General features: G+C 40.9%; 3 protein-coding genes across 22 annotated transcripts in view; 2 read left to right on the top strand and 1 right to left on the bottom strand.

Moving 5' to 3' along the window:
* The window catches only part of PARP9 (poly(ADP-ribose) polymerase family member 9), an 11,862-nt gene extending 8,936 nt beyond the window's left edge, over positions 1-2,926 (top strand). For all 12 annotated transcript variants that reach the window (XM_065070437.1, XM_065070447.1, XM_065070445.1 and 9 more), the window contains 2 exons: positions 606-780; positions 1,919-2,926. In XM_065070437.1, coding sequence (XP_064926509.1) covers positions 606-780; positions 1,919-2,226 — 483 coding nt within the window. In that variant the 3' untranslated portion in view covers positions 2,227-2,926. The remainder of the gene's footprint in view (positions 1-605; positions 781-1,918) is intronic.
* The window catches only part of FAIM (Fas apoptotic inhibitory molecule), a 20,389-nt gene extending 8,390 nt beyond the window's left edge, over positions 1-11,999 (bottom strand). The window contains exons 1-6 of one of the 4 annotated variants that reach the window (XM_065070463.1): positions 11,736-11,815; positions 8,638-8,695; positions 7,883-8,018; positions 7,287-7,515; positions 5,863-5,912; positions 3,785-4,441 (exon numbers count right to left, since the gene is read on the bottom strand). In XM_065070463.1, coding sequence (XP_064926535.1) covers positions 4,292-4,441; positions 5,863-5,912; positions 7,287-7,515; positions 7,883-8,018; positions 8,638-8,681 — 609 coding nt within the window. In that variant the 5' untranslated portion in view covers positions 8,682-8,695; positions 11,736-11,815 and the 3' untranslated portion in view covers positions 3,785-4,291. Of the gene's footprint in view, positions 1-3,784; positions 4,442-5,862; positions 5,913-7,286; positions 7,516-7,882; positions 8,019-8,637; positions 8,696-11,735; positions 11,838-11,943 lie in introns of those variants that run through there. The other 3 variants (XM_021291195.2, XM_005505106.3, XM_065070462.1) reach the window with 3 other exon arrangements.
* Positions 11,857-22,978, top strand: CEP70 (centrosomal protein 70). 6 transcript variants are annotated; one of them, XR_010473986.1, is made up of 16 exons: positions 11,857-12,059; positions 12,499-12,604; positions 12,767-12,890; positions 13,170-13,350; positions 13,655-13,824; positions 14,826-14,885; positions 15,567-15,666; positions 16,049-16,137; positions 16,484-16,558; positions 17,668-17,770; positions 18,446-18,616; positions 19,264-19,410; positions 19,931-20,099; positions 21,281-21,395; positions 21,826-22,402; positions 22,777-22,978. XR_010473986.1 is itself a non-coding variant. In XM_065070452.1 (16 exons), the coding sequence occupies exons 1-16, from the start codon at positions 12,051-12,053 to the stop codon at positions 22,836-22,838; spliced, it is 1,761 nt and encodes a 586-aa protein (XP_064926524.1). In that variant the 5' UTR covers positions 11,857-12,050; the 3' UTR covers positions 22,839-22,978. The 6 variants fall into 6 exon arrangements, 5 of the variants coding, with proteins under 5 accessions (XP_064926524.1, XP_064926527.1, XP_064926525.1 ...); XM_065070452.1 differs by having other exon boundaries at positions 22,323-22,402; XM_065070453.1 differs by having other exon boundaries at positions 11,887-12,078; positions 22,323-22,402.

The raw sequence follows: 22,978 nt of genomic DNA, 5'->3' as shown, positions 1-22,978 counted from the left end.
TGCTTGTTTTTAGCTGAGCAGCCAAAGGTCTGGTGTGAACGGGTTGCTGGAGAAGGGCCTTGCGGGCCCCTGGTACTGACTTTAGCCTGCGGCACTCAGGTGTGCGGCGAGCGCTGCAGCGTGGCCAGCTCGCCTGGAGTTCTGCGTTGTGTTACACTGCACCCCGCCATGCTTTCCACACACAACCTACCACAAGGGTCCTCTTATCTGTGGCCCTTTTTTCAACTCCCTCAAGAGCTCTAAAGTTTTGATCGAGAGCTGAGGTTCTCCACATCTCACAGGACACTTGCGGTTCTTTACAATAAGCACTCACAGAGTTTATTCTCTCATATGGTTGATAATCTGTTCAGCATAGCTCAAAACCTGGAAATCAGTACACTAGGACGTATTCCCACAGGTTTCAGTGAGAGGCATGGGACAGTGCCATGGTGCTTTTTCCTGTCGATCAGCTGCACATGTCACACACCTTATCTGCTGTGTGGTCAATGTATATAACCTAAAGCACATGTTCTTACATTGAAGAACACAGCCTGAACAAGAGCGCTCACAGATTTCATGGATATTGCTCTCCTTTTGCTTATGCTACACTATTATTTATGTTACAGGTTGAAAAGATATATAATCCTCTTTTATCTGCTGCATTCCAACAAATGAAAAGAAACATAGAAGAAAAACACGGTACATCCAAAGTAACCTCCAAGCTGTACCAGCGCGTTCCTGCTCAGTTCTGCAGCTCGGTGTGCCAGACTGGCTTTCACAGGATGTATTCTCCACCAACAGGTAATAACTTGCTTTGGCATCTTTAATCAAAATGAACAGTGACTGACTACTAAAGCTGGATTAAAATCAGAAAAGCTGCATTTAGAGTCACATGAGCTTACGTTTTTATCTACAGTAAGATCTTCCTGTTTTTCCTTCCTGATACTGTAGAGTCAGTAAGGCTCTGGAAAGATAAGCCTGGATTCTAGCCTAGTGCAGACACTGACAGAGTTGTTAATACACACATAATGCCATGTCTGAGTTTTATTTTGTTGCGTTGCTCTTTAAAGACAGACAACATCCTTATTTCCTTACTCAAACATGTATTCAGCAGGTTGTTTAACACATGTTCAAAGGAATCAGAGAACAACTGACGCTTGAAGGTATTTTAAAGGTTATTTAGCGTCATCCTCAGCTCAGATCAGGTGTGATCAGAGACAGCAGATGATCTGACTGAGCAGACTGCCATTCAAACCGGAGTGCGCTTAGGAAGAAAATTATGGTGTCTATGAAATACTGTAGTAGACACATTTTCAGAAGCAGAAGCTTCATCCTGCAATAAGTGAAGAGCGTGAATTGGGATTTCAGGCAATAAACTGTTCAAAAAGATTGGCCTGCCTTTGACTGTACAACATACATGGCACATTTTCATGCTTTCAAAGTAATAAATAGGATGATAGTCGAATTTCCTTTCTTTGCACTTTTCCACACGATACGGTAATAGCATTTTTATGCAGCATTCTCCTTATAAATACTGAAGGGGTTTTTGGTGGGGTTTTTTTGTACTTTGCATTATTAAAATCCTACCTCCTCTGGTGCTTATCAGAGTCCTTAGTACATGATGACAGAAGTGTTTATATAAATACATTATATCTTAAACTTTCTATCACTGGATTAACAGTTAAATCCAAATGATCATCAATGGAATAGCAATTAAAACGGAATGGCCATCAGCTGTTATTGCTTATTATTTCAATGGGAGGGCAGTGCTAGCATATTAACGCAGATTACTTCCAAAATGTTGGCACGTGTTAAGCAGTAACATGTCATACTGAATCAAGAAGCAGTCTCTTAGTACTACAACCCCAAAAGAACCAATTGTTAAAGGCTTCTTTCCCCACCCCGTCCTTCTGAAATTTTTTTCTTTCTTGTTTTCCAGAACAAAAATACGGCGCTGGCATCTACTTTAAAAGGAACCCAAAAGGCCTAATCGAGGGTAGAAACACGTGGGAAACAAACTCTAAAATGTACGTGTTTGAGGCTGATGTATTAACAGGCTTATACACTCAAGGCAAGCCATCTTACATTATGCCACCTGCAGCAGAGGGTGATGCCATTCAGGTCTATGACAGCTTAGTAGATGATGTAAACAATCCTGAGACCTTTGTCATTTGCAACGGTGTTGGGGCCCTTCCACAATATTTGTTGACTTGTTCCCCAGTGAGGGAGAGGTATGTGACCTTCTGAGGAAACCAGCAAACTTAAAGAGGTGAATGTATCAGGGGAAAGCCATTTCCCACATAGGGACATGCTATTAAATACACATAGTTATGGCAAATGTGAGGCAATACTTCACAATTTCTAACAGTAGTTGCTGTAACAGTTTTCGCTAGTTAAGAGATCCTGAGCACTGCAGATAAATGTATTCAAAATAAAAATTTTGAATGACACTGTCAACTAACCTGTTATTTTTCCACATAGTCTTAAGAACATGACTTGGACTGTATTTGAGCTTCAGATTATTCAGTGGTATTCAATCTCTCTGAAAGGCTACAAAATAGTAGAGAACTAGTTCAAGTTACAGCTTGAAATTGCTCTTCAATTAACCTACCTTTAACAATATCTTTTAAAGATTACAGTATCAACTGTAGATATCCTCACATTGCTTCTGTAGTGACCTAAAGAAAAGCCTCAGAGGTCTTACACTAATTTCAATGTAAATGGGGATTCAGTCCAGCTGTCAGGTACTTGGAAACCTTCTGTACTAAAGCCTGACACTATTTGTGACGTTAGCAAGGTTTAAAACAAATCTGTTGCCTCAAACTAAGAGCTACTACCAGATTTGTCTAATATGAAGCATTTAAAACCAGTTATGGCCTAAACTGAACACCTGAACAGCTTATAACAGTGTTGTCACACAGAAATAAAGGCTTATCTGTCAATATCACATCTTCTTCTGGATTGACAAGTCATCCATGGTTAAAACTGTAATTATCTGGGGAGAAGAAAGTCTTGCATAGAACTATTAAGAAACAAAGATATGGTCATATGAAAAGCATTTCATCCACATGTAAAGCACTGTGCTAATGGAGAGCAGTCTGAACCACAAAACATAGATGAAATGAGTATTTAAGAAAACTTTTCAAAATAATTTGTTAATGAATTCCCAGCACATTTGTGCTGCATCTGTGACTCCCAAGATAATAGTCATAGTGCTAGGAACCACTCATGTATGCAAAAGAAATTGTTTTAAGAGTCTTAATTCTGAACTGTAAGGGAGGTTGCTAGTGGAAAATATTTTTGAACCATCGCAAACTAGTTTTAAATTAATATTCTAAAAATTAGTGTTAAGATTAGCTGTTGTTGCTAAAGGGTAGCTTTTATAGTAAGTGTATGCTCTAGTGTAATGTTAAATGAGAAAAAAACCCACACCAATCAACCAAACAAAACACCAACCGAAAACAAAACCCATGAACTTGTAAGAACCATCTTAACAGATACAAGTTTGTTTTCACACAAATCCCAAGGTTGCTTTTAGATAGTATGCTGGAATTTTGAAAACAGAATTATTCTATTTCTACTTTAACATTTCAATTTAAGCAACCAAGTCTCCTCTATTTCTGTCCCATTTTTCCTCATGTTTCTCGATTCACACATTACTGCCAGAAAAACACACAGCTGCAATGAGCATCAGTTTTCAGAAGACCTCAAAGACTTTTTTTTGGCACAACGAAACATTTTTTATCCTACTCGGAATAAAGAAAAGTTTTCATAGCACGGTATTATTTTAATACTGTGACACAAGTACTGGTAAAAATGTATTTAATTAATAACCTTTTTATTAACTTTGTAACTCTTCTTAACGGCGTCTGAAAAACACCGGTAGTCAGTTTAATAGAAAAAAAATAATTACTGAGAAAATTTTAACAGCTTACATGAATGCCCAGTATGATTCCTCCTCCCTCCATGTACACCTGCAGTTTATAAGGATTCAGTCTTTCTGAATATTTATCTTGCATTTTATTATAGCGAGGATTTTTCTTCTAGTACATAGTTTCTACTTAAGTTCACCTGTGCTCTCTGCACTTTGATAATATATATTCTATATGTATATATAGTTTTTTAAAAACTGGTAATGTAAGAGGTTATATATAATTATTTTCATCTGGTCCTCAAACAGAATGATTTCATATACAGAAACTAGAAAAGAAACCCAGCACAAACTAAATGTACCAAGTAGTACATATTAAATAATTACAACAGTAATTGGAAATTCCTGATCTTAGTCCTACACTAATCAGTCAACTAGGGGCTACTCCACAGCCTCTGGGATTTCTCTGTCATTCACAATTAGGGTATGAATAATCCCTTCCTTTCGTTTTCCACTGCTGACAGCCTTAATGCAGCAGCTATGATCACCAACACTGAAGTGAGTTTCAGTCCCATCTTCTACAAATTCACCCTGGGAGAAAGGAGACAAGAAAAAAAAAACCACAGATGTGCTATTTTAGTAAAATAAAAGCTTGAGTGCATCAGACTGTTTCCAAAGCAAGATCCCTTGTAGTTCCCACAATTAGAACGGTCACAAATGCAGCACAAGTGCTGAACAAAGCTGGAGGATCTCAAGCGGGGCTTTGCCAAGGTGTCCAGTTAAAGCTCTGTGGGTATTAGATGACAATCAAAATTCCACATAATCAGAAATGGTAAAGTTAGACTTTGTGAATTAATATAACTCGTCCCTGTAAGTAAAACAAAACCAGAAAAGACAGTTTCCTTCAGAACTGTGCAGGACAGACAATAAGTACCACACAAACCCATGCTGAAGTGGCAGTAGAATGTGAAGTAGTTAGTGGTGCTTTCTATAGAAGGACAAAGAGATCCCTGAACAGTTGTGTGTTTTGGATACCCAGCTCCTGCTGCAGTTATGTCATTTCCTGTTACGGATTTTGCCACACAGGGCTGTGTTTTTGTCACCATCTTTGGGAGAGCAGAGAAATCTCTGTGCTGCTCTAACGCAAGCACAGTTTGACAACTAAGCCTGTACTTACAGGTTGCACAAGTATCTCCTAGTGCATTCGTTACACTATAGAAAAGGCTGAGAACCATTAAGAGCAGAACTTCTGATTCACTGAGAGAGGATGTTTCTTCCTACCAATTACCAAAGAAACATCTGGTGAATCTTTTCATCTTGTTCTCAAGTACAGCAAAACTGTTGGTTTTACAATTTGCCCTCATCCAGGGCCAATTATGGCAGTGAAAACCCTCTGGTGAGAAAGCACATCCTGCAAGGATGGGGACGCCTACATAGTATGCATATTGAAAGCCATCATCATATAAAAAGACACCAAATAGATTAAGCCTTCTAGCTGTCAACCTGCTGTAAAAATTAAGGCAGATGTGACAGAAAGACAAGATTTGATTAATTCCAACGAGACTCTTAAGGTCCAAGTATTAGGGACCATCTGTAGGGGGGAAAAAAAAATCGTGAGTCGTAAAGAGACTTCATGTGTTCAACTTTCAGGCACCACTAACATGAGCAGGTTTGGATGAGGTGGCTCTACACACTGCATCAAACTCACGTCCCCTGCACTCCCCTGAAAGTCTTCTCACTAAAAACTCTGCACAACTGACCCAGAAGGTTTATTTTGCTTGTCTTAAATGTGTAAACAAAAACATGCTTTATCCTTAAACACATAGATGTTTAGCATCCTAACAGAAACAGTGTCAGTTATAAAATACAGAAAAGGACATTTGGAACAGACTAACAGTGCCCTGGCTCATACTCTGTGGTAAAGTGAAGTTACATGCCTCTCTGGGGCTTATTTTGCTAAGCTTAGGTTATCCACCCACAGCCTGTGAAAGCCTTTGGAAATGATCACGTACCGCTGTTTCCATTTTTTGACCATTGCACCACACATCCATAGTGTCCTTTTCTGTGAAAAGAAAACAAAAAGTAGAAAGAACAAGATAGGTTTTTTTCCCCTACAGACAAGAAGATCTAGGAATTAAAATAAAATCTTGTTGACTTTTACTTTTAGTTCCCAAAAGAAGTTTCTAATTAGCCCTAGTACCTGGGCTGGGCTACAGGGTTTGTATATTGGGGAGATGGGAGACTGTTATCAATGGGCAAACAGCTTTTGCTATGAACATATATTTTTACGTCTCCCTAGCCCTGACCATTGACATTGGGTTATTCTGAATATTGTCAGAGATATTCTGACATTTTTAAACTGAAAAACTTGAAGACGGTGCATCTAACTGTTTGTATTATTAAAATCTCCTTTAAAACTCAAGTACCACTTTAAATATGAGTCTTAGCTTTTTTTTTCATTTGAAATAGAATATTCTTTTACTTCTCCCAGCACATCCTCCTTAAATTACTTTGCTCTGGAATTCACATTACTGACAGTGCCATCCACAGGACATTAGTAAAGAGCTGAACACTGCTTGCCTTTTAAGTAAGTGTGGGGAAGTTAAAAGTCTGAGGAAACTAATCTATTTCTGGCATTAAAATTGTCCTTCATCCACACCTCCCTTCATCTTAGGGAAGTTTATTCTGTCCTGGGGCTTAAGAAGAAATCACAGCTCACTGTCTCTTGTCTCCAGGTCTAACCATGCAGCAATACTTAAGTGGAAGTTAACTTCCCCTGTCCTGGGAAGACTTCAGTAATATCACTGATTTGATGTTTGCCAACAGAGTCTCTGCTTCCTGGCTGTATTTTCAGGTAGTTTACACCAAGATACACAAGAACAATTGAAAAAAAAAGCCTACATGAACTACCAAGTGCAGAACTTTATGCATCTTGTGTAGAGAACTTTATTTGAACGCTTAGATTCAAAATCATGTGCTTCAGTTTACATAGTGAAACAAAACTCACACGTTGTATTGAATTATGAGATTGTTAGATACAGGTAGTTCAGTTACCTGGTTACAAAACTTACACACACAGCATATTTGATCACAACATGTGTAACACTTGTGCACCACGCTTCACCTGGAGAACTGCCTTGCTAGGGCAGCCCTATGGATACAGAAGCCATATTCCTTCCAATTTTTTCTTTAAATTTCTTTAATTATTTTTTTTAAGTCTAGCCCATGCTGCTGTAGAACAGAACACTCACGCCAGCCTCACACACGTGTAACAAGATAATTAGTTTTCAGACTTTGTCATCTAATTCCAAATTTCCAGACCACCCAGGATTTCACATGCTAACCACTGAACTGTGCTTTCTCTTAATTACCAGTTATTAAGCACACACAAGTCTATTCAAAAGCAGCAATATGAAGTCATTCAATGTTTACTTACCTAGAACAACTCTATAGTCCATACCACCCAAGCTCAATATCCAAGTGTTGGTTGTTTTTGACCTGTTCTCCATATACTTCTTGAGGCTCTTTCCATTGATCTCCAAGGTATATTCATATGCAAAGCCACTGACTGCATCAATGTTAATAGTAGCTTTTGTTTTAGATGCTCCAACAGTGAATGTTTCTTTACCCACTAATTTAAACATCCATTCTTTTCTTATTAGTTCCTGTAGAATAAAACAAAGACAATGGGTGTTAATTGATAAACTTGAATGCATGTTTTAGTATTAAAAAATTGAACTAGAACTCAGGAAACAGCTCAGTAGTTAACTTATTTCAGCATGAGTAAAGACACAATATTCTGTATGTCTAGAGTGCCTCTGCCCAAGGACAGCAAAGTATTCATGAATACTCACACCTTAATAGTGACTGAAAACAAAAAGAATAATGCAGTTCATTAAATCAGATGAAGTTAATTAACTGAATATACCTCAATTGCATTTATTAGTCTTTTGTTTGTTCTGATGCCTGTTGCATGGAAGTGCACTTATACAATCTGTATCACAGTGAATTTTGAGCACATAGCAATTTCACCTTTCCATCAACATAGACAACACGTTTTCCTGAAGTGGTCCCATGTTCAAATTCAATCTTATGAACACCATCACTTAAAGCTACTTCCCAAACAGCCACCAAATCTGTCATCTTCTCTAAGTGGCTGTACCGAGACCTATGGAAACACCAAAAAAAGTAAATTGTCATTGAAAAAGTTCAGCTGCTCATGTCTATAGTTCAAAGCTTTACCGCTTCAGGGCAAGTCACATTGTACAAATGAAAAATGAGACTTGAAAGAATATGCTTACAGAACTGCTTATATTTTCATGTTTTTCAAACATTCAAATACGACAAAATATAAACAGTTAAACAGGCTCACTTTGACAAACACCATACAAAGATATATATACACAATATATATAAAAATACATATGTAACCTCTAAAACGTCCATTTCAGGTGACAGTTACAACATTATACTTAGAATTCAAATGCTCCTGGACAGTTCTGCAGTTTCTTGGCAAATGTTTAAATACAGTATTTTGATTGGTCTCCAAGAAAGTGTTTTAGTTTTTTGAACTTGAAAAATCGTCAAGATGAGCACTTTAGCGATTATCTGTTTGAACGATTTGTCTGCAATTTTTCTCCTAAACATGGCCTACATCATTCAGAAACGCAGTTCTACACACACAGACACCCACAGAAGAGCAAATCTGGCAAGACATTCTTTCATTTAGCCATGGAAGCCGTGGCTCTCTTTCCAAATCTGCTCATACCACAGTCAGGATTCTTTACCTTACTTCATCTTCATAGATAGTAACCTCCTCACGGGATGCCATAGTAACCAAAATGGCTTTTAATCCAATGAGCAGCAAGAAAAAAAAAGAAAAGCAGAACAGCAGCAAAGTGTTGAGGCCTAAATTTCCCTGGTTTTCTCCATTTAAAACAAAGGCCATTTTTAGAAGCATCATGAACTATCATGCACTACCGCATATATGATGATATACAAACATTATTTTTCAGTTTAAACAAAAAGGCAAATTTAAGTATTCTTTTACAAAACTAATACGTGCAATTTATCCTAACTTTATTAGCACATCACGCATTTGTCAGTAATTTGATGGCAAAATGGTTCGTCTAACTTGTGAGCAAAAGCTTAGAAACTAACAACTTGACCAAAGCAGGAACTAAATCCAGAGCTGCCCATCCCAGCCAGAAACCATAACAAACTGGGCACTGTTGCCACCTCAGGGAAAGTAAAATAGCACAGGCAACAACAATTTAAACCTACTAGCTTTTCTAAACCACTCTAATAATTTTCAACAGATGTATTAGCAATTTGACCTGGCAATTCAATCATAGTGTCTACATGAATCACTTGCTTCTTAGGTTTTTAGGCCATTACTCTGTTTTACAATACTGCTGACTTACTTTCAGTTTTTTTTCACTAAAATTAATTTGTGGAGAGCTATCTGCATTGTCTACGCGTATCAGAAGCATAATTTAAGTGCAAATGAGTGAATTTTCGATAAATTGGACTTTTCAGTGAAAAAAGAATTAAGTAAAGTTGTAAGTTCTAGGGTCTTGTCTAAGCATAACAGAGGAGTGTGAGCATTTTAAAATCAAACCTCCTTCACTCTGACTTAAGCTTCTATTTTAAAAGATACTCAAGTACACTGCTGTATTACTGTCTGTGGTTTTATCAGGAATGACACACATCTCTGTTCACTGAAAAATAAGCTTTAAAAACAGTGAAACTATTTTGGGGACATGAGGATTCATTTCTCACAGTAGTGAGCAGCGTACACCACCTAATAAATGCCAGGGAGGTTGGTGACAGGTTGATTTCTGTGAGGGCTGGTGTCCCCTGGCACACAGGCGGGGTGTATTTCTGTGCTTCCCCCTTACCCTCCTCCCCAAAGCAGTGGGCACCAGGAGCTTGGGACAGACTGAGGGGCTCAGGACAGACCCACGCTTGTTCCTATCACCTCATCCACACAAGAAGCGGCCTCAGGCACAAAAAGAAATGCCAAAAGAGGTGGCAGCTGGCACATGTCTACAGCCGAACCACAGAGATGGCATCACCCTTGGCAGCACGCAGCCCTGCTACAAGAATCTTAGCAGGTAATTTAGGATCAATGTTGAAAGGGTTAGGAAACATCTTTCTTATGGAGAAGCATCTTTCTTATGAGGAGAGACGGTGAGAGCTGGGTCTGTTCAGCCTGGAGAAGGGAAGCTGAGAGGGGATCTCATCAGTGTTTATAAATATCTCAAGGGTGGGTGTCAAGAGGATGGACCAGGCTCCTTTCAGTGCTGCCCAACAACAGGATGAGGGGCAATGGGCGCAGACAGTTCCATCTGAATATGAGGAGCAACTTCTTTACTTTGAGGTGCCAGAGCCCTGGAACAGGCTGCCCAGAGAGGCTGTGGAGTCTTCTTCTCTGGAGACGTTCAAAACCCACCTGGACACATTCCTGTGTGATCTGCTCTGGGTGAACCTGCTTTAGAAGGTGGGTTGGACTGATGATCTCCAGGGGTTCCTTCCAAACCAAACCATTCTGTGAAACATCCCAAACACTCTTGTAATACACTTTTTTTTTTCTGAGCACAAAATCCAGACTCTAGGCCAGCTTTGTGTTCCGAAGGGCAGTGGACACGGTCCAAGTGTGAAGGTCCCACCGTGCCTCCTCCATCAGCAGATGCTGCCGTTTGCCCTCAGACATTTGTTCCCTGGCTGGGACCCAAGGGAAGGGATTTGCACTTACCGCCCAGCATCTCATTTCACCATGTTTTGTGTTAATCAACTCAGCAGCCCAAAATGAGATTTACTGCTTTATACACAAGAACTAGTCCTGAAAACAAGAGCAGGATTACCGCTCTGCACCCACCCAATCCACTCCTGCTGGCAGACACAGCCAACACTGCACTGGGAACTGCATGAACTGTATAAACTCCAGAGACACCTCCCTAACACTCACATTTATTGCCAGCAAAGAGCTTTATTTAAAAAAAGTCTCGACAGTGACATTTCTAAATCTCTCCTCAGCAAGCTCACTGCATGTGGCCATGCTGCCCTGCACCCAGTGGGAAGGCACCGCTGCCTCCAACACAGCCCTGCCGGCACCCACAGCCGTCCTGCGGGCCGGGCCCAATGCAGCAGAATCACAAAATCACAGAATGTTTGGGATTGGAAAGTGACCTCGGAAGATCATCCAGTCCCATCCCCCCATGGAGCAGGAACACCCAGATGAGGTTACACAGGAAGGTGTGTAGGCGGGTTTGAATGTCTCCAGAGAAGGAGACTCCACAACCCCCTGGGCAGCCTGTTCCAGTGTCTGTCACCCTCACTGAGAAGAAGTTTCTTCTCATATTTAAGTGGAACCTCCTGTGTTCCAGTTTATACCATTGCCCATTGTTTTATCATTGGTTTTCACTGAGAAGAGCCTGGCTCCATCCTCCTGACACTCACCCTTTACATATTTATAAACATTAATGAGGTCGCCCTTCAGTCTCCTCTTCTCCAAGCTGAAGAGACCCAGCTCCCTCAGCCTTTCCTCATAATGGAGATGCTCCACTCCATCATCTTTGTTGCTCTGCGCTGGACTCTCTCCAGCAATTCCTTGTCCTTCTTGAACTGAGGGACCCAGAACTGGACGCAATACTCCAGATGCGAACAGGCGGCAGCACACGCGCTCTGCCGCCTCCTCCAGCACCGGCCAGCCCGTCTCCAAGGAGCCCGGGGAGACGCTTTCCCCGGAAAGGCGCCGCGGTGCGAGCGGCCAGCTCCCAGGCGCCTGCCTCTGCCTCCCGCCCGGCCGCTGCAGCGCCTGAGGAGCGGTCAGGCTCCCGCGGGCCAGCCCGGCCGTGCCCGCCGCTCCCGGCCCCGCTCCTACCTCCGTCGGCCTGGCCTGGCCTCTCCTCCCCCTCGGCTCCCTGCGCCTCAAAATGGCGGCGTGCAGCCAGCGCCGCCCCGCGGCCGCCTGCGTGTCTTCCTGCCTCCTCCCTCCCCACCCTCCCCTCACGACCGTTAACCTCCGCCCTCCCGGCTGGCCCCGCGCCTTCCCGCCGCGGGCAGCCCCGTACGAAGCAGTTTCCCGCTACCGATGGGGATCTCCTGAGGCTCCGCGTCCCGGTAACCGACCCCTTTCGTGTCCCGCCTCCCGGGGCCGGCGGCGCGGGGCCCGGCCCCTCCTGGAGCGGCTCTCGGCATGACGGAGGTACCGTGGTGGAGCTCAGGTGCCGGCTGTGGCTGATTGGTAGTCGAAAACAGAGCAAAAAGAAAACAGACAAAATAGATCCCTAAAGTCGGCATCCGCGGCCACTGAGGGCTTCTCTCGGGACTGGGGCAGGGGGCCGGGGGCCCATTGGGGTTTTGAAAAGGTAAATTTTGGTCATTGCATATGTTTGCCCTTCTAACAGGGATCAGGAAAACTGGGTATACTGTTAAGTACGTTTTTTCCCCTAGCGTTTTTTACCGGTCCTGTTGGAAATTCTCACAGGCTCTCGTATAGAGGCTGGGACTTCTTGGGGCTTCGGGGTCGGTTTGTTTTTATTTGGGGGCGTTTGGTGTCCCCCACTGCCGGCACCACAGGATGGACAGGAGGCCGTGAGCTGCTCTGACAACTCAGGTTTCCGCGTTTTCTTCCCCTTTTCCAGCTGCAGCAGGAGAGGGCAGAGTGGGAAAAGCTAAACAAGCTGTTAATGCGCCACGGGTTGAAACCCGTGAGTCTTGCTGCCCCCACAAGCTGCAGAAATATATCAGGTAAGGAAATGCCAATTTTACACGTTTTTGTATTTTAAAATATCAACCTTAAGTTCGTAAGGCATCTCTAAAGCTGTCGCTTCCAAATGGTAGCGGAGATGTGATCTTCTTCAGCTGTTAAAAGCCTTTAGTGACAACTTTATTTATTTTCTGTATCTCCAGACATGTTTGTGTTAGACTGTCAGTCTTCTCTAGGAATAAGACTTGCATTAAAAACGTTGCTGGAAGACACTGACCGACACCAGAGAATGATGCAGGGGCTTATGGAGACTAATCACTCTCTTAGGTAAGACACAGTGGAAGGAAATACTTGCTAATGTAAAGTATCATCAGTGTCTGTCTTCTCCCAGGTGGAGCTCCTGTCAAACCTGAGGCCTAAGACCTTCTTCTGAGATTTTTGTCCAATATGCAGCAACGTTGGCCTAGTTCCTTTCCAGCTCTTACGTTATTTCGTCTGCCGCTCTTATTTCATTCCCATACCAGCGTATTTCCTGTACCTGCTGCCACTGTCATCAGATAACGTTTGTCATGTCTGTCCTTCACAGGATTTATTTATATTTTTCAGAGATGAGATACGACAGGAACGAGGTCGTGCATCTCGGCAAGAACAACGGGCTAACGATTTGGAAAATGTGGTGAAAAACATTAAGTCCAAAATTTGTCAGCTGGAAGATGAGGCAATAGCTAAAGTTTGCCAGCAACAGAATCAAGTCAGAGAACTTCAGAAAGATCAACAGGTTTCCCAGGTAATTCAGATGGTGCTGAGGATTCAAACTTTTGACTTGTTTTAAGAGCTCTAAAAATATTGATTAAAATAAACATGCGTCATAGAGCTAATACACTATTTATAGCTAGGATTTTTCAATCTATACAGAATTTTCTAGTGATAACTTGGAAAAATACCTGTATTCTACTTTTCACTGCCTTTTTGGTATGGTTACAAAAGAAGTATTGAACTTCCTTGGGACCAGGTGCCTACTTGGGCATGTAAAGCAGTCTCCAGCATGTGGGTTAGAATAATTTCATATCGCTCCCGTTATCTCTTCACAGGCAAAATATCAACAGCAGCAGGAAAAGCTGCAAGAACAGGAACAGATTATTGCCCGTTTGCAGAAGGAGCTCTGCAAAGTGGGGATGGAGGAGCAACAGCGTGTGGCGACTCAAAACAAAATGCTTTGTCGGTTTTGCAAAAGAGCTCCGAAGTTTCTCCTGGATCAGCAGTAAGCAATTTTCTTACATTGGTGAATGGTCTGTAATGTTAAATGAAGAAGAGGATTTTAAAGTAACTCAATATTTATATGAAAAAAATGTCTGGAGACCTTAGGAGTGCAAGCAGAAATATGAATTGTTGTAAAGGTGCATCAATGCAGTATTTTTTTTCTTGTATAACAAATACGAGCTGGATAAATCTATGGCAGAAAGTGAAAAATTATCAGCCTGTGTATACACTAGGTGTCAGCAAAGAGAAAGAAATGATCCACTCTGCTCTGGAACTGCAGTATGGGCTGGGGTGATCTCATCCGGGGGTTCTAACGTTTTAAATGTAAATTAAGAAAAACAACAAACATCATAAGCCCCAACCCACCCCCCCAACAACCAACCAGCCAAACAACCCACTGACAACCTGTCCAGTTTGCAGTCACTTCTGGTCACTTCTGAAGTGCAACTGGTCTTCGCAGCTGCTGACTGCAGGTTTGCTGTCAGGCTTCCCAGGTCCTTTAGTGACAGTTCTGAGGAAATATTCTGTGCCTGTCTCTTGCAGTACAATCTCCACAGTTCTTCTACAATCAGAGATTTACCACTTCTCAGGCCTCAGGTGGCCGTCACTTTATTGTGCTGATGTTGCCTGGTTTTCCAGGCACTTCTAGTTTCTTTGGAGACAGATGTTCTTGCCTCCTGTGGTGGTCGCTGAGTTTGGGACTCTGCCCTGCTTGTAAGATTGCTGGTAGAGGTCATCACAAGATAAGGAGGGTGTCAGGAGGATTTAGCTTTTGTCTCCTCTTGAATAATTTCACCACTTTTGGTCTAGCATAGAGCTAATGTCTCAACATTTTTGGAAAACTATGTGTTTGATATGAGAGAAGCCATTGTGATGCAGTCACTCTGAAGTGCAGTGCAGTTCTGTAAGTTGGGCTGTTCCTGCGGGGTGGTCACAATGTCTTTTGGGCGTGATTTTTTTGAGAATATCTGAAATTCAAAATACCGTTTTTCCTTTCTTCAGGTTCCTTTGTCTAATTGATTATTATGAATCTCAAATTAGTCAGATGAAAAAGGAGCTAAGGTAGGTCTCACCTAGTGCCTTATGGCTTTACTGTTTAAAGTTATTTTATTCCCTACTGTTCTTAAAGTTTGTAATAGTAAATATTTTGTGTTCCAGACATCACTAGCATGTAAGAAACAGTTGAGAATTGTAATGGTCTTGGAAATGTGGATTCATCCTGGAAATAGGTGTTAGTCAAGCTAAGCAGCTGCTCTTGTCAGGAGGCCAGTATAGCTAGGAAATGGGGGGTATTTAGAGACACTTGAGCTATAATTCTTTTGGTTTTTGTTTTTCCCCTTCTCCTTTTTCCCTGGTTCACAGGGAATTACTGCATTAGCTGTGCTCAGTCAACTGATCGCCCTAAACAGAAAGAAAATCAGCTTGTCAGCTCTATTGCAGTGCCTACGTGGTACAAAGCAACCAGCAACCTGAGACATTCCTAGAATTGGAGACGATTATCTCAAAAACTGAAATGGGATTTGCTTGTACTGGAATTTATCTGGAGGAATAAGTGGACTTCATTAGTACATGAAACAGCTTCCCAGAAATAATAGAGCTGTGGATCTTAAGGCAGATTTTCTATTCTGTTTACTTTGCAGTTTATGGAAACGTTCTTATCATACATAACTACTAACTAAACCAGCTTGGATCTTTGAGGTAATCAAATTACAGTAAACTGAAACAATTTATTTTTCCTAATAGGCAATACAAAAAAGATGAAGACCAGGTACAGAGAGAAGCAAAAAGCAAGGAAGAATTCTTAAATCTAGATGCTACTCCTAATTATAGAGCACTGCTCACGGTATGGAACTGCTAAGAATAAGTCAGTGCAGATCTCTAACGGGTGACCCTTCGAGAGCAACATAGAAACATACGTGTTTGATTTCTATCCCCTTGTTCTTACCGTGTCTTCTGAATTGGGTTTGCTGTCTTCATGCAAAGATTCAGTACGATGTTGTGAGCCGTTGTTGCTGGGGGCTCAGCAGACCCTCCTTCATCACAGGTTTTCCACCTGTGGCCTAATGCGGCTGGCTCTGGATCTTGGTGAACTAGTTGCTCATCTGTGCCGTCTTGCTATATAGGCACATGGGAACCTTTCTTTATCTATACACACTTTAAAGTGTTCAAGCTTGTTGATTATGGAAGGAGCGAAATAAAAGAAGTAACACAGTCCCATGTTGCAGTCTTTCCAGAAACAACTTACTGAAACAAAAGCCAGGAACGAACAGCTTTTGCTTGAAAATATAAATCTCAAGAAAGACTTGGAAATAAGGTAAGAAAAGACGCATATCTTCCTTTGTAAGACCACTTCAGTAGGCTTGACTTTACAAAGAAAGAAACTGAAAGCACCAGCAATTGTAAAAGTGTAGTGTGAAATCTGCCTTTAAAAGCAATTAATAGAATTAAGATACGGCAGCAACAGTCAGCCATCCCTTCCCATACTGTTAACAGCGACTACTGGTGCTTATTTTGCTGCTGTCACATAGAAATGTTGCAGAATTTCATTCCCAGAATGATGTTGCAGCACTGGCAAAGCTCTCTTACTTTTTCTCTTGGCTGAGTTTTAAAGACACCTTGAAATGGAAGACATATAACACAGTACTTTTTCTTGTTAACAGGCCAACTGTACAGGAATTAAAGCTTTACAAGCACCAGGTGAAAAAACTAGAGAAAACTTTAAAGAAAACTATCCAGTAAGTATATTTCTTCAGTAACATTCACGAGTCCTCTGAACTTTTTAAGGCAAAGATCCTCTGCTACCAGTAATGTCGACTGCAGCTTATGAAGCGTGTACTTCATCAGTGTTTCTCAGACCCTGGCTATGGGCAGCAAACGCTGCTGTATCTCTGAAGACACCCTGTCAATCTCTGAACGGGTGGCATGGTCCCCAAATGGGGGCACAGCAAGGGGTCTGTCATCGTTTTGTCTTTCTGGATTTGATTTGAGTGCTATCACAGGCAGTATCAACGGGACCAAATTGTGATGTTTGCTGCTTCCATGAGCTATAAAGAAAGCTACTGGTTACATTATGGGTTAAGAAAGGGAAAGTATGAGTTGGCAAAATGATGCAGCTATTCAGGTTATGTCCATATTATTCTTAGAAATTAACTTAGTTTTTTTCTGAAACATTACTAAGAAAATACATTGAAGGTATTAGAGATCCAGTACTGACAAATTTTTTATCTACAATTTCACTGACTCATTTGTGCGTATGTATACTGAAGGCTAAATATTCTATAGCTTAAAATGTAGCCTGAAAAAGACATGACTTAAACTTTAAATGTTCAGTTCTTCATTTTACATTGTGAGTATTTAAATGATCTTTTCTCCTATGTAGTGGATATGATTCAGATGGTAAAGAGAGTCATCTTAGATTCTGCAAGAAGGGTAGCAAGCTATAGATAGATAATAAGCCAGGACAGATGTTCAAGCAGAAGCAGATAAAGACTGTAAGGATGGAATTTGACTCTTTTGAGTAAAATTCTGAATTTCAACTCTTCAGCCATAGTAGAATCTCTGGTAACAGAACAACTGTACATCTGGTGGTGTCCCTTCTAAGTTAGCGTGCAGTCTGGAATAACCTCAACCTGGAGACTAGAGATAAATTAATCATATTTACAAACACTACGATATTCTTCATCTAGTCCAGTTTGATGGAATTCTATTCGCAGGCATCATAAAATGGAGACTGGACTTTGTAGGTGTAAGTGTAGTGCAATATACCTGGTTCTCTAATTAGGTTGAAAGTATTTATCTCCTGCTGAGGCTATTTGTGTAACCCCTGTGTGTATTTGGTGTGTAGATCTTCGGGGAGCAGTTCCAGAGAAAGAGCAGAAGAGAAGAAAGAATCTGAGAGTATTGCAGGAGGAGACCAGCTGCAGGCAGTTTGCCAGCAATACTTACAGGTGTGCGGATTTTATCTGAACTACCTGTATCTAACAATCTCATAATTCAATACAACGTGTGAGTTTTGTTTCACTATGTAAACTGAAGCACATGATTTTGAATCTAAGCGTTCAAATAAATTCTCTACACAAGATGCATAAAGTTCTGCACTTGGCAGTTCATGTAGGCTTTTTTTTTTCAATTGTTCTTGTGTATCTTGGTGTAAACTACCTGAAAATACAGCCAGGAAGCAGAGACTCTGTTGGCAAACATCAAATCAGTGATATTACTGAAGTCTTCCCAGGACAGGGGATTTGTTCAAAGTCTTGGGCAAAACAACAGATCCTTATATTACAGTTTTTAATATGCCTGAGCAGATAGTGGCTTTTATTTTTCCTTGAATTTTTTTAAAAAAAGCAAATATAGTAAAACTTAGCGAAATATAAACTGTGGTAGTAACAATGCCTCAAGTAGATAAATGTTAAATATCACTCTAAGGCAAGTATATCTGCATTACTTTTACATATATTGTAGCTACTATATTTTTAAATATTTGAATCTATTACTTATTGATAGTAACTTATTGGAGTTGTTTATGATTTAATGTTTAAACAATCATGACTGTAGCAGATAGGGATTTTATTATAAAATGTCATATGTATTTGAGCAATAACATTGGTTATTTGGTGTTGAAGGTTTTGTCCCATATTGATTCTGTTTTGCGAAGTCCAAGAGCTCCTCCATTGATATACAGGCGCAGTAAAGGGCTGGTGCAAAGTTCTGTTAAAGAAAATGGACAAGAATGTGGATTTGAGCACCTTCCGCTTACAATAGAAATGTGGGCAGATCAGCTAACGGCCCTAAAGGTAACGTGTTATTGTACTTGGCTTTACGTTCCTCCTTTCATCTGCTGACTACACCTCTGTCTCTCCCCACATGTAGGGTTTTCTTCTGTGTGTGTAGCTTTGGTTATTGCCTGCCTTGGTGTTAAATTTGAAAAATAATTCTGCTGTCCGTTTATAAACCACTTTAAAACCATAGCAAAGTGAAAAATGTGCAGTGTGCCTACACGCCAGAGATGTTTCTTGGTGTACATTGTCTACGTGTGTTTGTTCACTGGCTGAGTTCCTAAGAAGACACTTAAGCTTTAGAGTCTCTGTATGTCATACATTAATGACAATAGATTATCTTTCTTCATTTTGTCTTGCCAGAACAGTAACTTTTTGATCTAAATACAAGTGAATCAATTTTACTTAAAAACAAACTCTGTGTGACCAACACTTCTTATTTAACTTAAACTATAATATATGAAGTACTTTAATTTTTAGACTGTGTTCTTTTTAAATCAAGGAATGTAAGCAAAATACCGTTCTTAAACTCCATGAAAACTAAAACCTGTCTCCAGTACTAGAATGTTTTTGCATATAAGAAACAAAATCTGCCCGTTTCTCTGATTAAAAACAACTTTTGGAAGTTACTAAAATAAGTTGTGTCCCCTCCCTTCTTTGAAAAGGATTTGCATAAGTCCCTGAGAAAAGTGTCTCTGGAATTGGTGCCCTGGCACACTGCAGATCCACAGGATAACAGAGAATCCGTACGAGTTGAAGACCTCCAGTTCATGGTAGATGCAATTTTGGAAGAAATAGAAAATAAAGAAAAGGTAACTCTTACCAGGGGTTTATAACCACAAGTTACTGTGGAATTCTTAAATGCGTTCCTCGCATGATGATTAGATTTGCATATTTGAAAGCCTCATGGGGTTTAAGCAATGGCTGTTTGAAGATATTCAATAGTCAAAGACTATTTTAACATAATGGATAAATTCACCTTGGGGAAGACTGCTTTCATCAGAGTCATTTGACCAGCGCTGAATTTGCATTGCCCTGTAGTCTTGGGTGTTATCCTGTTCTGTCTGTTCCCGAGTCAGCACTGAGAGCACAGAAACGTACTTACTGAGAAGAACATTTTCAACAGACTGTTTTGGTCTGCTGGATATTTGTGTCTGAAATCTCTCTTTAAAATGTCTTCATATTTAAGAATATTTGAAATGTCGTGATTTAATAAGGGAAGTTACACCTGTTTTTCTTCATAGACCAGTTTTAAGAACATTTCACAGTTTAAAAGCCTCCTTGCTTTGTTATGCAAGAGCATTGATGAGTTTTTCTTTCTGCTTGCTACAGAGCAGCCAGACACCGTCCTTGCCAACCCTGTTTGCAATAGTCTCTCACTTCCAGAAGCTGTTTGATGTGAATTCTCTGAATGGTGTTTATCCACGAATGAATGAGGTTTACACAAAGCTTGGGGAAATGACCAACGTGATGAGAAATCTCCACGAGCTCCTGGGACTAGGTAAAGACTGACCACCTAGCGTTTGTTCAGACCATTCCAAAAGGAAGAACAACACAAGTGAAAGGCTGGTGTCTTCACAGAAAATATGTGGAGCTGCTGAGAAATGAGTAAACTAGGTATATCATAAAAGGTTGCTGTCAATTAGGAGTTTAAATAGCAAAACCTATTATTTGTAAGCCTTTAGCAGTTGCTGGGGAATAGCAAGGAGGCAGAAGAATAGAATAACAGATGAAATTGATTATTTTTTTTTCCCCACAAAGCTTTTTCTTGTGAGCTGATTCCATAATTCTTCTTTACCATCTTTCATTCTCTACTTGAAAGATGACACGTTGAAGAAAAAAATAACCTCTGCTGTAGATTTCTACTCAGTAATTCACTCCAGTGTAATTATGTGCAGTCCTCAGAAACTTCCATCTTAGGGTGTTAAACTTGAAAAGCTGTTGAATGTCAGAAACGGAGTGCCAGTAATTGGGGGCAGGCTTGGTGAGTGCCCAGTGCCTGTTCCCTCCTGGCTGGTACTTCTGGAGAGCAGCAGCTGCTGCTGCTCCTGGGTTTGAGGTCTGGCTGCGGCGCAGGGCGTATGGCCAGAGAGCTCCTGAGCCCGGCTCAGGGAGGGGAGCGCTCTGCCCGCCTGCAGCCAGCGCCTCGGCTCAGGGAGCCTTGTGCCTCCCTAATAGTCACAAATTAGAGATGTCATCTCCAAGCCTAGTTCTTCTGAAATTGAGGGAGAAAGGGACAAGTAGCCTGTTACCTTCAGTCACAGCAGCCAAAGCAGGTAAAATCCAATGCCAAAATAAGTTCTGGCTGTTAACAAGGTACTTATTGAGCAGGTTCCTTGTTGGCCTAGCCCTTATGCTGTGCTTCTGCTGTGCTGCGGCAAGCTAACCTCTCTCTGTATATAATTCCAGTTGGCTGATTTCCACTGGCATTGTAGGGTGCCCTTTAGAACCATCTCTGCTGTGAAAAGATGCAGCTCTAAGAAGTTTTTTAGCCACTAAAGGCTTAGTGAGAGATTTACCATTCCTGCTAACATTATTCCTGACTGCGGGCACGGTGTTTTCTGTATGCCCAGATGTGTGAAATACAAATAAAACCTGTGCACCTGCAAGAATTGGATTGTGTCTGAAATAATTTCCTGTTATCACTGCTATAAGAAACACGAAGTGTTTGTTTTTCCACAGACAGTTCGGCTCCACCCACTGTGGTAGTGGATACTGTTGGGAAACTGTGTGACATAATTAATGAGAAGGTGACTGAGCAGGTACAGCAGCTTCTGGGGACCCAAGACATCCACAGGTATGTGGGGCTGTTCCACTGGTGACCATTCTTCAAACATCCAATTTAGTAATTGACACAAGTGGCTAAACCCAAGACTGAAAAACTTGAGTAATTTGTTACAAAGTTGGTGACCAGTGACAGTAAAGGGGGTGTTACCATCTTACCTGAAAGAAATCTTGAATACTTTCAGAAGGATAAAGATGGCAAAGAGAAAAATTAAGGCCAGAGGATTCCAAAACATGGTGTTGGCTTGAATGGATAAGGTGATCAAAGCAGCTTATTAAGGATGTGTGTTTCATAAGGAGATAAAGCAAACACTGCATGTGGGTGGGGAGGAGAAAGTGTTGCAAGGTTTCAGCTGTAATATTGCAGTTGCTAAGAGAATGTATGCCTCAAACTGCCTACCAACATTTTGGGAACTGGACAAATCTCATTCTATCCTCAACAGACTAGCAGCAGACAAAGAGCCTGCATTCAGCACGTGCTCTGCAAACACACTAAAGATGAACTGCAGCAGGCAGCAAGTCTGACACATGTCGAATGAACCACGCGAACTCCCTCAACCTTTCTGCGCTCCTCACGGTTTTAACTAGAGAACAGCTGCTTATAAAACATTCCTTGCTCCACCTCTGAGGCAGCTCTGTCAGCCACCCTTAAGCAGTATATTTAGCATACACAGACTAATGTTCCAGTCCAGAAATTACCTAGTGCCATGTAAGGAGGACAGAAAGGATGTATATAGGGCAGAAACAGTGACAATAGAGATCCTCTTTTCACAGCTAATGCTTTTTGGGTGGAGGTTTCATTTTTGGCGTAGATGGTTTTATGTACTACTAAGTAGCAGTGTTTGCAGAAAGTCATGACATAGTATGGCAAAACAGCCGAGGAGATGGACTTAAAATACCCTTGCACCTCTTATCTGACAGTCTCACTTGCACATTTCAGTATAATCAATAAGCTAGAAGAGCATGAGTGCTTCTTTCCACCATTTCAAGCTCTCATTCAAGATTTGCTCTGTCTTCTAGGTGAGTAATACTTGCAACAGCTGTAATTAACTTCATGCCAATGCTTCCTCCTAAAACTTCAAGTAGCTAACACGTGTTTTGTTTACTCGTGATGTTCTAAAACACAAGGAGCATGTGAGGGAAGGTGCCAACTTCTGCCTTGCTCTCCTTTCCCTCCTTCCTCAGGAAGTGACCAAAATACTTTATGTTGCATGTATTCAATCATATAACTCCTAAGATAAGAAAAATTGAGTTTCTTCCAAAAGCATTAAATGCGTGAGGAGTTTATATCATTTCCTAGCTGTATTTCTAACATTTAAGTTACAAATTTGGCTGAATGTGAAGATTTTCTGAGTACGTACACCTTACCTTTTATGCTTTTCATTCTGTTTCAGAGATCAGTAACCTGGATGATATTTTACCTACTGTACAAAATTTGAAATTAGTAGCTAGTTAAGAGTTACATCTTGCTAGAAAAGACCACATTGTCTTACCTGTGAATGTACCTGTTGATGCAAATGACATTACACCTACCTCTCTTTTCCTAATGAACAATTTCAGATTTTTTTACATAAATAAAAGCTACTGCATTTTAAA

The sequence above is a fragment of the Columba livia genome, chromosome 7 (assembly GCF_036013475.1).
Source record: "Columba livia isolate bColLiv1 breed racing homer chromosome 7, bColLiv1.pat.W.v2, whole genome shotgun sequence".
Lineage (NCBI taxonomy): Eukaryota > Metazoa > Chordata > Aves > Columbiformes > Columbidae > Columba > Columba livia.
Note: the sequence above shows the minus strand (reverse complement) of the source record. Positions and strands in the feature narration are given on the sequence as shown.

What these genes read in the sequence shown, in the direction of transcription:
- CEP70 (XM_065070452.1), top strand. An exon ending in AAGCTGCAGAAATATATCAG is followed by an intron (nt 12,605 to 12,766) that starts GTAAGGAAATGC and finishes CTGTATCTCCAG; the next exon opens with ACATGTTTGTGTTAGACTGT. An exon ending in AAGATCAACAGGTTTCCCAG is followed by an intron (nt 13,351 to 13,654) that starts GTAATTCAGATG and finishes ATCTCTTCACAG; the next exon opens with GCAAAATATCAACAGCAGCA.